Source organism: Lepisosteus platostomus, chromosome 3, assembly GCF_059453375.1.
Source record: "Lepisosteus platostomus isolate fLepPlt1 chromosome 3, fLepPlt1.hap1, whole genome shotgun sequence".
Lineage (NCBI taxonomy): Eukaryota > Metazoa > Chordata > Actinopteri > Semionotiformes > Lepisosteidae > Lepisosteus > Lepisosteus platostomus.
Genome location: NC_142613.1, coordinates 14,263,006 through 14,277,432, shown reverse-complemented (window position 1 = coordinate 14,277,432; position 14,427 = coordinate 14,263,006). Strand labels below are relative to the sequence as shown.

General features: G+C 36.5%; 1 protein-coding gene across 3 annotated transcripts; it reads right to left on the bottom strand.

Annotated features, from left to right (window-relative positions):
* Positions 1-5,529: 5,529 nt before the first annotated feature.
* Positions 5,530-13,595, bottom strand: LOC148674505 (uncharacterized). Of its 3 annotated transcripts, none has more exons than XM_088624686.1 (8): positions 13,335-13,593; positions 13,151-13,180; positions 11,928-12,242; positions 11,084-11,413; positions 9,825-9,860; positions 7,957-8,049; positions 7,584-7,608; positions 5,530-6,299 (listed from the first exon to the last, which is right to left on the bottom strand). In XM_088624686.1, exons 1-8 carry the CDS (start codon positions 13,363-13,365, stop codon positions 6,290-6,292), a joined length of 870 nt encoding a protein of 289 aa, XP_088480812.1. In that variant the 5' UTR covers positions 13,366-13,593; the 3' UTR covers positions 5,530-6,289. The 3 variants fall into 3 exon arrangements, with proteins under 3 accessions (XP_088480812.1, XP_088480813.1, XP_088480811.1); XM_088624687.1 differs by having other exon boundaries at positions 7,580-7,608; positions 13,335-13,592; XM_088624685.1 differs by lacking the exon at positions 5,530-6,299 and having other exon boundaries at positions 6,673-8,049; positions 13,335-13,595.
* Positions 13,596-14,427: the final 832 nt, after the last annotated feature.

The window sequence follows — 14,427 nt, the reverse complement described above, 5'->3', positions numbered from 1 at the left end:
TTGTTTATTTGTGTGAACTTTTGTGTAAAGGGTTAGTGTAGGTTGTGAGGTAAATTGTACACACGTAGTTGGTCTTTGTATTAGTAACACTAGTTTAGGACGTGAGTGCCTTTTGTCTAGTATGGTTTTTGGGTAGTTAGTGAAGGTTAGCTAGAGCACTAGAAGATGCCGAAGACTGAGTGTTTTGGTTTTTTTGTTTCGGTAGTTAGGTCAGCTTTCCCTCACGTTATCAGCCAGCTCCATTTTGTTTGTTATTTTCTTTTCTTTGGCAGTTCCCTTTTTCCTGTGTGTTATTGAGTCCTGTATTTGTACCAGTCACTTATTCACCTTTTTAAATAAATCACTTTTGCACCAAACTTGTTGTCACACTTTCTTTGTCCCTCACCAGAAACCCACCGGCATCCAAATCCATCCTAAATCCATCCAAAGCCATCCTAAACAGGACCAAATGTTTATATTTATGAAGTGTACAAAAGACACAAAGACAAACAGAAGCATCTAAGCCTGTAGGACTGTTACGGGAGCAGGGTTGGCCTCCCGTGGAGTGTGCAGTAAAGACCCTATGCATGACGGTTTAATCTGGAAGAGGCAGGAGACAGACTTCAGGGAAAGACACAAAAGGATTTATTGTGACAATAGTGAGCAGTGACAGTCCGTGATCCACTGCAAGGGGAATAACCAAAGGCATCCGAGTCCAGGCAGGTCCACATAGGTAGTCAGGAGAGCAGTCCATATTCCGTTAACCAGGTAATCCATCAAAGACGAAGACAAGGATAAAATCCCCGGAATGGGGAGGCAAGACAAAGAACACGCGGGCATGGAACACGAACGGGACTGGGCGCTACAAGCCCCAGCCTCAGAGGTCAGGATGTCTGGGTATAAGGCCTATGCCCTCAGGCCTCTTCATAGCCTGGTGATAGGCAGGCCTTCAGCGATCCATCTTGCAAATCTGAGCCCGGAACACCAGAGACTCTAGGCTTATATAGAAAACATTGCAGACAAGGCACACCGGAAGATAATTAAACTAAAACCAATTCCAATATCCGATTGGAGCGCCCTCTAGAGGAGGGATGTCGACCATAACAGTGACATAGATGTGTTTCTGTGAATAAAAGTAATTGTTGTTTTATTCGACTGACACCTTTATCAAAAGCAACTTATAGAGGTTAAATTTTATTCCTCTAAAAATGTTGGTAAGACTTTTGTTTAGATGTCTGTTTTAAGTGCTCATAACTAATCTATAAACATGTTATACTAGAAAAAGCATAGCATTTTAATAGAAGCAATAACAAATCAATAATACCCATTTGCTATTTTTATTTTTGTCAATATAATATTAATAATTAGTATCCATTTTATAACTAAGAATCAGAAGACAGACATTTTATAATGGTGTACTGTATGTGTAGTCCTGAAGATTTTATTAGGTGTCTCTATTGACATTAAAATAACAAGTTATGATAGATTTTGTAAATAATAATAATAAACTTTATTTTATATAGCACCTTTAAAAGTGACTTCTGAAAGCGCTTTACAGATTGACAACAACTACAATAAAAGCAAATACACAAGATATGTACAATGAGAATACACAATGAGATGAGACGGTTATAAAACATGTATTAATAATTATTAAAAAGATTTACATAGACTAAAAGACAACAAATAGTCTATAATTTGCAATATAATCATTAATGTGTTTAAGAATTGTTGATAAGCACTTATAATGGAAACCTAAAGTGAAATATTGCCCATATATTTTGGTACCGATTAACACAGCTCAAATTTGCTGCAGTAATCTGGTAATATACTGAACCTTGTTCAAGAGTAGAAGAACGGTGATCACATTAGGGTTCCCAAAGCCTCATCCACTACTCTCTACTGTTGCCACAATCAATAATGAATAGGCCTTGGAATTGCTTTTTTATAGAGGTGGAGATCACAGTTCATGATCAGTTCAGGTTATAAAACATTCTACTATGTTTTAAAAAATTTTAATCATTTGAATGAACCCTGTGTATAAATGACAAGATTTAGTATAGCTACTGTGGATCTCCATAAACTGACATTGAAAAAGGTACAGTAGCATTAGAAGGGCAAAGAAATGGAAATGCAGACTCACGTTTGATTGCTTTGTTTGTTTTTCTCTGAAAATCAAAAACAATACACTGATTAGAAATACTCTTCAGAATGGTGAAACCCTGTTTAATAACCCTAGAATAATGGAGATTGTGAAATTTCAAATGTTGTTCACATATTTTATATACAGTGTAAGTACTTTATAATCACTTAGCATTCTATATTGTGTACTTACAATTTTCTTTTTTGCATTTGTGAAATTGGCAAGAAATGTAATAAGATAATTTGTATAAGACAAGATTAGAGCAATAACATTCAAAGAGCAAAAGGAAAGACGTGAAATATGGTAGATCGGTTTAATCAATTGTAGCGCCCTCTCCTGGCATTGCGGCAAAAGAGCCAACAGCTGGGGTCCATGGTGAGGGAAAGAACGGGAATAGTAGTGGCCAAGGCAGGGACTAGGAGAGCCACTGGCAAGTGCGCTGACCAATTGTGGAACCGGTTTACACAGTCGCGAGATCGCCCGGACTCATGTAAATAGTTTCCCTGGTTTTGCACCCCTTATACACGTGTACCCAATTACCACCCTATAACTGTGTAACTGTACCCGAATTGACCCCAGTGTGTTGTAGGCTGTTAGTGTCTCCTCTCCCTCTGTTATGGTTGCTGTGCCCGATGCATGTCCGAATAATAAAGTGCCGTATTCTCATTTAACAAGAGCCTGAGTTCCTTTCTCTATCCTTGCCGAACCTGTCATGTTACACAATTATGAAAACGTTCTGTCCTACAGAAAAGAAATGAAACTAGATGATTTATCAGTTCAGATAATTCTGCCTAAAGTTAGATGATTGTTGCAAATCTAGCAGTTTTTTACAGGAATATTGAGACTCCAGTGTATGTTTAATAGCTTTCTCCAGGTCATACCTTGATTTTTTATATAGTTCTCTGTTACCTGACTGAAAGGCAGCAGAGTGCGCTCTAAGTTTGCAGCAAATGTCTTTGTTCATCAAGTGCTTCTGATTGGGATAGGAACACATCTGTCCAAACAGTAATTGATGTGGGATGTGACCTCCTCTGTATACTCATTTAGATCAGTGGATTAATTTATGAATATACAGTACAGCAATCGGTCATCTCAAAAGAGTCTGTGAGTTCCTGCTCAGCAGCGTCTGACCATCGCTGCACAATCTTAATTGCAGGTGACACACTCTTCAGCTTCTGCATGGAAGCAGGAAGAAGGACCGTGGAGGCGTGGTCAAACTTCCCGAAATGTGAGCAGTATGCTGCTCTAATAATGGTTTAACAGTGAACCAGTGTGTTACTGCCTCCAGTGGGAATAGAAACATGTTGAAAGACCTTTGGTAGTACTTTCTTAAGGCTGCAGTGGTTAAAGTCCTCCGTCACGATAGAGACAGCTTCCGGATTCGTGTTTTCATATTTGCTGATGACACTCTACAACTTGTTGAGTACTGCTTCAGTATTAGCATGCATCTGAATGTACACAGCAGTCATAATAACAGCGGTAAATTCCCCCGAAAGGTATAAAGGGTGGTATTTAATAGTGAGGTATTCCAGATTAGATTAGCAATATCTGTAGAGAATTTCTATGTCAGTTGTAGCGCCGAGGCTTATTAATAAGGCAGAATTAAGTGTTTCTGAGCTTCCCAAATGAGGCCCCATTTCTCTGTTCATCTCTGTGGTGCAGCCACAGAGAAACTATTCATGCAAGCTGATGATTTAAGGTCCTAGGACAGCTCCCAAAGGGGGATGCACTTAGCTAAGCCTGGCTATCATGATCAATGGTCATCCATTGGCGCCTATCTGTCTAGGGAGTGCCAGTTGGACATCTGGACTGCATTCCTAAGTGTCAGGAGTAAGTGACTCATATCTCACCTTGATCAACCAATCAGGGACTGGTAGGGCCGAGTAACCCACGTGGGACTCTGATGCCCATGGAACTTTCAGCCAATCAATGAGCTGAAGTTCCTCCAGGTAAAAACAGGCAACACAGAGAGCCTGAGAGATTCGAGTTTCAGTAAGATTCAGCAAGATTCTGGAGAGGATTCTGTGGACTGTTCTAAAGGGAATTCAAAGGAGAATTCCAGGGCAGGATGGCCCAGGAGCAGAAGGCTCCCAAGGGCAGGACATTCTCTCAGCGCGCCTCCTGACCATCCTGAGACTCAGCCCGGACAACCACGGAACGGCCAGTGTGTCCGAGTGCCAGAACTTTCCTTTGTTCTAAGAGTCTAGAGTGGAGGTTGCCAGAGAGTAACCAGCAGCAGGCCTCGTGAACAGGTTGGAACTGTGGACAGCTGAATCACTATTCAGAACTAGCTCTTCATCAGGAACGAACCGGTCCTCTTCCTGACTTGCTGGGACCCACAGTCATCTTTTCTCCTGTGCACAAACTTAACTAGCAGGCCAGTGAGCATCAGCAGCACACTGTCGCAAGCTGCACAGCACAGCCTGGCACCGAGCCAGAGAGCGCGGATTGGACAGCAACAGCCTGCAACTGTTTCTTTGTGCCCGCAGGAGATCTGAATCCCCAGAGATTGGATGAGTATTCAACTTCAATGCATTACAGCTCGAGAATTCAATTGTTATCCCAACCAGTTGATATCAATTTAATTCCTAAGAGTTATGTACTTGTTTCGAGTATCTAATGTAGAAGTTATAACCAAGTTCATTTACGAAACGGTCTAAATGAATGATATACTGAATGTATGTCCTCTTGATATGTGTAACACTTTGTAACTGACTGAATATATACCTTTTGTATTCTGATAACCCTCTCGATAAGATCTGTTAGGTTTAAGGCATATTCTATGTATTAATAAATGTATCCTCGTGTATTAGTACCTGTGTGTGTGTGTTGTTTGAGTTATGTCGCATGGTTGGACTCTAAAGCCATCAAAAGAATCAACTTTGTGATTTACTGCTACAATTAATAATTGTCTTAGTAAATGCCCAAACCCTACAGAACTGGTGCCTTCAGAGAGCCACTACATTACATTTTGGCTATGAAACACTACACAGTGCACCAAAGGTTATTGAAGATTAATCGCTGTGTCTTGTACAAACAATCAGGAATACACAATTCTCACAGCTTATCTCTTCCCTGAACAGACAAGCCAATGCCTTGAGGACCGGGGTATTCCAGGAGTCCTATCCCCTTGCTCCTAAACTTGATCACTGTACTGTTTCCCAACTGTACAGCTACCCTAGCCATGTCCAAACTGTAAGTATAAGGATTTATTAACCAAGATGAGATTGTGCAAATCTCATACTTAAAGCCGCTGAGCACTTCAATAATATGTATTTAACCAGGTGGCGATTTGATCTCACCGGAAAATGTTCATGGCCCTGAATACTAGATGTGTACTGTTAAATGTTTGGCTTGCCTGACCTACTGTAGATAGCACAAAAAATAGAATAAAAAACACAGAACCATCAGTTTATGAAGTATTTCATTTCCATTTAGAGCACAATATAAATAGCACATCCAAAACTTTATTTTACATCTCCAAACGTTGTAATAAATCATAGGAAGATCAGTGATTTTTACATCACAGATATTTTTAAAGATGCATTTTTTAGCTATGGAATGTTATTTTAGCCCCCTAAGAGAATATAATTCATAGCTCTAATATGCTGTTGGGCAGACTCTTAAAGAAACATATAGTATATATTTACTTGCCTGGCGTTTGAATTGTTTGAATTGAAACGTCAGCAGGTTGCAATTTTGGTAAAGTACAGACCAGTATAATTCTTAGCATTGTTTATTTTAATGTTATGTTTACTTCATACTGAAAGTGCATTATCTTTGAAAGTATTATTTCTTACAAATGTTTTAAAAAATTGAATAAATTGGTACACTTACATAACCATACAATCACAGCATGAACACAGCCACAAAATGTTATTAGGAGACATTATTAGGTAATTATTAGGTATAAGGTATTTGGATCAACCTTGCTTTTCATTTCTCCAGACAATTTGGAAAAACAAATAGAAAAAGATTTAAGTTATTCAAAGTATCTAACTTGTTAAGAGACAGACAAGTTGTAAAACCAGGAAAACGTTGAAAAAGAAAAATATGATGGTCACCAGTCCTGTTAAATGTTAAAACATTTTTGTCTGGACAAAGTGGGCAATTAATATACCCGATATTCCTTGATGATTTATTTGTTGCTACAGTCTTCTTCAATACTCACATCTGTCTAAAAAGAAAACATAGTATATCAAATTAAATTGGTTGAAGTTGAGGAACACAGATGTTCATATTTGCATAATTACAAATCTGCATCAAGAGTTCCATGATGCAGACTTCAGTAGGAGAGGTGCGAAATAATTATGATATATATATATAATATCACAATTCCTGTTGAAAGTAACTCTGAATACTGTAGAGCTGCACAAAGATGAGACTGGAAGCTAAAAAACTGGCACAGATTCTTCAAAAGATTTATTATTTCAAAACCGACCAACAGACAAAATTATCAGACAAATCTCCATAATCGAGAAAATTCAGATTTATATTGTCTTATTACTGACAAAGACTTGTACAGTACATACAGTACAATATACTGTACAGTACATACAGTACAATATACTGTACAGTATACAGTCACTCTCTCAGTTAGAGTCAGTCACTCTCTCAGTAAGACTGCATTGCCAGTGGCAAACTTTAAGCAGTGTTACTTGAATTTCAATTTTGCAACTTCATGAGAAATTATACACATTGACTAGACAAATGTGGTAGAAGTAAGAATCGGTGTGTGAAATAAATGCAAAATTCAAATCTGTATTTGAGATCTTGCATCATTTCCTAACCAATTACATACATTCTTTTCAAGATGGAGGTCAAGCCAAAGACATTGACAATGAAAATGTCAGTATATGTTTAAGGAGGCTTTTAGAGCTTTAAGAGCCATCACTGACGATCATGTTTTTCTATTAAAAATGTGTCAAGGTAGGCATATCATATCACAGTAGGTGACAAGAACAAGTTCAAGAAAAAAGTTAATCACTTTCATCCCCTCTCCATCCATAACCATTCTGTAGCATTTCCATGGCTCTTTTCATCAAGTACTGTATGGTGGTTTTGATAGCCTCATTTACATGCCCTACTCTCTCAAATGCCAGATTACAGTATGTACTAATTTGCTTGTCTTCCAATTTACAAAATACCGTGGATATTTTCTGAATCTGAATAAAATGCTTTGGTACAGATGTAGAGCAAGAAACAAAGTTAACAAACAAAAGCCAGTTTCAGAATTTCAAAAGTTTGTAAATATGATCTGTAAATTAAAATGTATTGATTTACATATTCTTGTTGAAAAAGCTTCTATCAAATCAATGCCATAGATTCAGAAATTAATCTTAATTAACTGAATCTGCTAAGTTAAAAATTTGCTATGAAATGTCAGTCCATTACTTAAAATTCAAGGAAACAGTGCAAAGAAAATTATTTGTAAATTTGAGAATTAGAAGTGCTTACTCACTCATCACCGTCCTGCTTGTTTCTTTCTGAAAAATAAAACTATATTCTTAAGAGATACAGTTACAATGATCTCTTTTTATCTCTAAAACATGCAATTTGTCTACATAAAAGGATAATTACTTGGCATTGTTTTGCTTTCATATTAAAATCACAGCACATAATTTTGCTGATGTGTTCCATCAAACATTCCTTTTCTTTTAAATGCTGCATTTTTACATTGTGTATGTCGTACTTTCATTTGATCTCTGTTTTGTATGTTCAAAATACACAATAGAAAATGAGCTTGCTGGTTTAAGAAGAATGAGCAAAGGTTTCCGGAGTAAGTTGAATAAGATTTATAAAAAATGCTAATAATGTAAGAAAGACCAACGTACTGTGTTTGAAATAAAAGATAGATGAAACTGCCATTGCTATCAGGAAAAGTAATTTACCAGAAGCAACCCAGATACAATGATGAGAGTATTGTCCTGAAAAAAACAAACATGCACATGATTATACAGTATACCATAAAAGAACTGCAACAGTCAGAGCTAACCCACTTAATGAGATATGCTGGACATACATATCAAAGAAAATCACAGAAAACCACAAAAGAATAAAGTTTTCAATATGAAAGATATCATGTTGTTAAACTGAAAGTATTATAATATTAGCATTTGTGTATGACCTCCCCATGTATTCGCACAGTCCTAGCAGTGTTGCTGCTCAGATCTGATCAGTCTATGAATACACTGTTGTGAGATGTTCATCCATTCTTCCTGGGCAGCCAGCTGGCTCAGATGTCTGATCATATGTGTTTCCTGCTAGTTTGGACCCATTTCTTGTCCACTCTGGTTCTAAGAACTTCGTATTGTGTTAAGATTGTAATCCTGGTACTGTGGTTTGGCATTGTCCATTTTGAAATTTAACATTTCCAGAAGAGCTTTACAAGACTAGAAAAAACAGTTTACTCAAGGATGCATCAAAGTATTGCTAAGCTGTGAGGTTGTTCTCAGTCTGCACCATAGATATTCTTGGGCTGAAGAATGCTAAGAAAGGAAGCAAAGACAAGCTCAAATATATCTGAAGATTTTTCAGAGAGGCTCAGTCTAAAGAGAAAAGTGGATTCCATGCAGCCATAGAGACAAGTGAAATTCATATGCAGATTACCTGCCACAAAATACCTGCTGGTGGAACAACACATAATAAGATTTATTTTTAGTTACTAGTGGCCCTGAAATGAAGAATTTCCAAAAGAGCATTGAGCTTAATTAACAAAACGCATCTAATATGTGATTACAAAAATACACTCTCCATAGGTTCTACTTATGCCAGATCCTATGCTAGCAATAACCTTTCTTAGTAGAGTATCCCGTGTATTCAGCATGGAATTATTTTGCAATGTTTGCAAATTTTGAAAGATATTATCATTAGATCACAGCTCACTCTAGGGCCCACATTCTGAATTGTCAAAGTCTGTGAGGTCATTGATCATGATACCTGTCAGTTTTAGGACACCACCAAAAATGGTTCTAAATGATGGGTATCACCCAATCACCTTTCCGTTTGAACGTTCTCTGCTCAGAAAATTTCCGTGAACCCTATTTTTGCTGGCCTTGTCCCATTTCAGCCAATACAGCTGACCACCTTGTCCACAAAGCCGAAGCAAAATTCTTAGCAGTCATTCCATTGGGTTTGCTTAAATCTCCTGAAATAATGTATAAGATTAATAATGCTATGTGCTTCCTTTAGATTAGTCTTTTCCAAGAATCAGTGGAATCCTGACCATGTGAAAATTTGTGAGAATATATTTTATAATCATTGATGTATAGTAGCTGTATTTTTCATGTGTCACATTAATGTTTAAAAGAACTAGACCAAGAACACATCAAAACCATTTGTTTGGTACTGATACCAAATTTAATTGAGGGGTAATGGTCAATTAACCCTCTGAGCTCTGACCACAGAGCAGGGTTCGGCAGTTTTTTTTAAAAGCATGGACACTCTTGTCTGTAGCTGCAGAGAGCAATGACTTTGATGAAGGCTATGAATGCAGAACTGAGATATTTTTTGTTGTGGTGATTGCTGAGTTCTTGGTAGAGGAGGAAAAAATATATTTCTGCATTAGTTGTATGTTTTGCCTGAAAGAAGAATGAAAGGATGGAAATTCATGAAATTTATCCCCAAGAGCATGAAACAGTTTTAAGGTAAATACCCCCACCTCTTAGGCTACTGGAGAACCCTGTTGCAGACTGATACTCACCAGCTTCATCTCTGGACACATTTGATTCTGAATATCCTGAAACAATAGGGAAAAACATTTGAGGAATTTAGAAACAAACATAATGATATTAATGAATTTAGACAAAGTATGATTAAAACAGCAAAAAGAACGTCCATAAAAAGGTGACGTAAGTTATAATGAAAGCAAGATATACTGTACATTATACTTTAGAGAAAGGACAGGCTTGGAACTATTTTTAGGTTTTGAAAAGTTGTTGCATCCAGTTGGAAAACAAACACTCATCCAGCCACATGGGACAGGAGAGCAACATTTGTAACTTATAACTGTAATATAATGTTATCACCATCTACCATTCTCCGTTTGATTTGCAGTAACATGTATTAGATATCTTAGAAATGAAAAGACAAGTTTATAGTTTTTCATTTATTAATTTAGTCAAATACCATTACTGACAAATTGGAAAGTACAGACAACAATATAATTCCTAGAATTGTTTCTTTTAATTTTGTGTTTACACGGAAAATGCATTATCTTACAAAATATCCTTTCATGTAAATATTAAAAAACATTGAATAAATTGGTGCACTTACAGTAGATAATCATACAATCACAGCATGAAAACAGACAAATTATTTAAAAGAATTATGCATGCTGCTTATTGTAGATTAAAAATGTTTCTCTTTAATTTGAGCTTTAACATAAACCAGCCAGAATACGAGTTATAATTTCCTAACGGGTCCATTCAATTCAGTGTCAAGGGGAACTGAAGTCTACTCCAGTAAGCAATGTGTACAAGGCAGGAGACACCCTGGACAGGACACCAGTCCATCGCAGGGTACACACAGACACAGACACAAAGATATACACTCACAACAAGGCCAGTTTTCCCAGAAACCAATTAACCTACTAGTGTGTCTCTGGACTGAGCAAGGAAACAGGAGCACTCAACAAACTGGCTCCACGCAGATAGCACCCAAGTTCCAGAATTAAGAGCCCAGTGCTGCGAGGCAGCAATGCTAACTACTGCACCACCATTCCATTCCCGTAAGCTAAAATATGATTAATGTATTTCTTAAGTGCTGAAAGATTATTAAAGTAAGTTTCTCCCAGCTTCACAAAAACTATATTCTAATTTCCTCAAGTCTTTATTTCTGATAAATAAAACTGTGAAAAGTAAATAACACAAATGCACTTTACAGTATGTACAGTAGTTGATAATGATAACGATTCGCTATAAAAATAAGAAACAATCCTATACTTTCAAAACTATTACTAACCATCATCTTCCAGATTTACTCTGATGCTCTGGCTGCGTCTTGAGGTCACCATTGTTTCTCCCAGCTTCACTTCCACCGAACACCTGAGGAGAATCTGAGGACTCTTCCCACTGTGTCTCTCTGACACCAGCTCTTTCACAGGGAGAGCCAGGCTGCAGGAATTAAACTCTTCACTGTAGGGCACTGATCCAAGAGGAACTGTGTCATACTTATTGTAAAAATGACAACGTGTTCCTGTGTTCGCATAGCAGAACATTTGGAGAACATCTTCTTCATTGACATACTGGGAGTGTGCTTCAATACGAGGTCTTTCCAGTTGACTTAGCTTGTCTGTTGGAGGAAAGATATAATATGATCTATAATAATAATTCCTTACACTTATACAGTGCTTTTTTGGACACTTGACTCAAAGCACATACACGTCACCACCACCATGTGTGTAGCCCCCAACTGGATGAAGCGCTGGCAGCCATAGTGTACAAGTATACTCACCACACACCAGCTATCAGTGGAGAGGAGAACAGAGTGATGAAGCCAGTTTAGAGATGAGGATTATTAGGAGGCCATGATTGGTAAAGGCCAGAGGGAAATTTGGCCGGGACACTAGAGTAATACCCCTACTCTTTTTGAGAAACGTCCTGGTATTTTTAAACACCACAGAGAGTCCGGACCTTGGTTTTATATCTCATCCGAACAATGGATGATAAATAATGATGATTAATTATCCTTTGCTATAGACTTTAAGTACACTATATTTTAATTTTCGATTATTGCAGTAGGCGTAATTGCTGACAAATACACTTTTAAAATAAACCAAAGTTTAACATATTATCATTTAACTCACCAACAACCTCCACTTTGTTAATATCACTGTGCTGTGAATGTTTTAGCTGTCCATCAATCATCATTTCAACAGAACAGCTCAGAGACACTTCAGTGCTCCTCCCAAAGTCTCTGTCCCCCACTAACTCCTCGACAGGGATAGAGAGGTGACAGAACTTATATTTTGCACTGTATTGTGTTGTTTTGAAAGGGACTGCACTGTGATTGTGGTAGAAATGGCAATGAATTCCTCCATCAGATCTGCAGCGAATCATAATGTTGTCTCCTATATTGGTTTGTTTCACTGGAGAATCTATATATGGTTTTGTCATCAAGTCTGAAAGCAAAACAAACAATTTCAATTATTCAAAATTTAAAAATGCAAATGTATTTAACAAAAGAAAAATTTTAATTATTTAATTAAATTATTTAATTTTTAGTTGATACAGAAAAATTACTTTAGCCTTTAAATAACAACTTTTACCATACTGTACGCAGTTTGGGAAGTATAACCTAGCCTTCTTAATCATTTGTAGATATAATTGAAAATATAGAAATTAAACAACCACGTTTCAAAGCGAGCAATGTTTGACCTTCTGGTCAAAAATAATTTATTTTGTTCTCACCTTGTACTTCTGTGGGAGCCACCAGCAAATAACTACAGTACTTATATTATTTGTCAGATTGTGCTAAAACCAAATTTAAAGTAATTAACAATTTTCTTTATTTCAACTCATACACTTTATATTATCCCGTTATCCATTGTTTGTAATCAATGTAGTAGTGAATTAACATCACAGTGTGTTGTCCACAACGGTACTATAGTGTGCATGATTTCATCAGAGTAATCTTACATTCCTATAATTCCAAAAGTTCTAGCTTTCCACCATGCACAGTTCCTTCCTTCACATTTGTTTTAAACCATGCCGTTATTTATGCAATTGCTCAATACAATAAAACAAATCTATTTCTGAATTATATACAGTTGTAAACTGCTGTAGCTAAATAATTCATGGGAATCTAATATTTGTCCTGGAAAGATTTCACTACTATTTGCCAGCTCAATAATATTATGTCACCAATAAAATCATCAACTAAAATTTATTTTTGTAATGATCGCAATTCGTCTCAAGTGTGCAGATTTGACAAAACCATACATAGACTGATTATGTTTAATAGGCTGTTCGCATTATTATTATTCTTGCGAAATAAAACAGAACTAAAGAAATAAATTGCATACTGTACCTGCATTTTCCATCTTCACTTCAACCCCAACTATAATTTTGACACAAAAAAACCTCTGTTAATCCTAACCTAGAAATTACATACAATTAAAATATTATTGACTAAGAATACAAATTATTATAATAAGAAAAGTTATGGTAGAGCAAACAAATCTAATAATTAAAATGTTACACTATGTACTTACTCAGCATATAAAAATACATAAATAAGATCATCTTATTGTGAGCTTTGATGGTAAAATTGTGCCAGCTGCAGTAAAGTGACTCTGAGTGACAAGAACACAGTGAGCAGAAATAGGAAACATAACAACCCACACCAAGTAAACGTAAAGTGACGCTGTTTTGTGCAACTCAAACTATTAAGCAGGTACCCTAAATAAGACATGGACCACAATTTGAAAATAAATGCTACCTCAATAGTTCAAAATTATGTGTTCTGATTACTTTCTTTGAGAGATTAAGATCTTAATAGATTTCCATTATTTGAGTGCCTACTGTTACAAGTTTGGTACGGTATGTTGTATTTTTTCTCTCTAACCAAACCTCTAATGGTTGATTTCTAACAGACCACAATAAGCATCTGTTTTTTGTAAAACAGTAAAAAGTAATAACGAACAGATCTGTGTGAATTAATAGGTCTCTAGATGCCATCCATTAAAATGTATATGAGATTAATAAAGCTAAATGATACAAATATATGCTTCTTTAATCATTAGAGCATCACATATACTGTAGATCAATTCAGAAAGTATTTTAAAAGTGAGGTCGGGTTTATTTGACACATTTGGTGAAAACACGGAACACAGCTCTTACCATGTGTTTCCTTAAAAATGAAATGGAAAAAAACAAAAACCTCATTCACTTGCCAGGAAATGTCATTCTTATCAATTTGGCCCTATGCAATGCTGGAGAGTTTTACAGTAGAGTCCCTCAGGTTTAATATAATTAATTAATAAAATAATATTTATACCTCTGGATCTTACTTTCTTATCAAAGCTCCCTTGCCGTTGTTAATTTTAGTTTCTAATTTTGATATTTCAATATGTAAGCCAGCCTAGCATACAAAAACATACAATAAAACAAACAAGACAAAACCTAAACAAAACAGACAGATAAACAAAACCTGTTTTGGTCCCTCTGAGCATAGTTTGAGCACAGAATAAAACTGTCAGCATTCACATTGCATTTCCCCTGTATATCTGTAATAGTACTACATACCTGAAACTAGTTGACCCAGCGCTGACCAGTGACATCTTGCTTGGCAGTGGGATTGTTGTT

What these genes read in the sequence shown, in the direction of transcription:
- LOC148674505 (XM_088624685.1), bottom strand. Translation starts at nt 13,365, where the DNA reads ATGATCTTATTTATGTATTTTTATATGCTGA. An exon ending in TATGTATTTTTATATGCTGA is followed by an intron (nt 13,181 to 13,334) that starts GTAAGTACATAG and finishes TCAAAATTATAG; the next exon opens with TTGGGGTTGAAGTGAAGATG. An exon ending in TGTGTCCAGAGATGAAGCTG is followed by an intron (nt 8,050 to 9,824) that starts GTGAGTATCAGT and finishes TGTTTTTTTCAG; the next exon opens with GACAATACTCTCATCATTGT.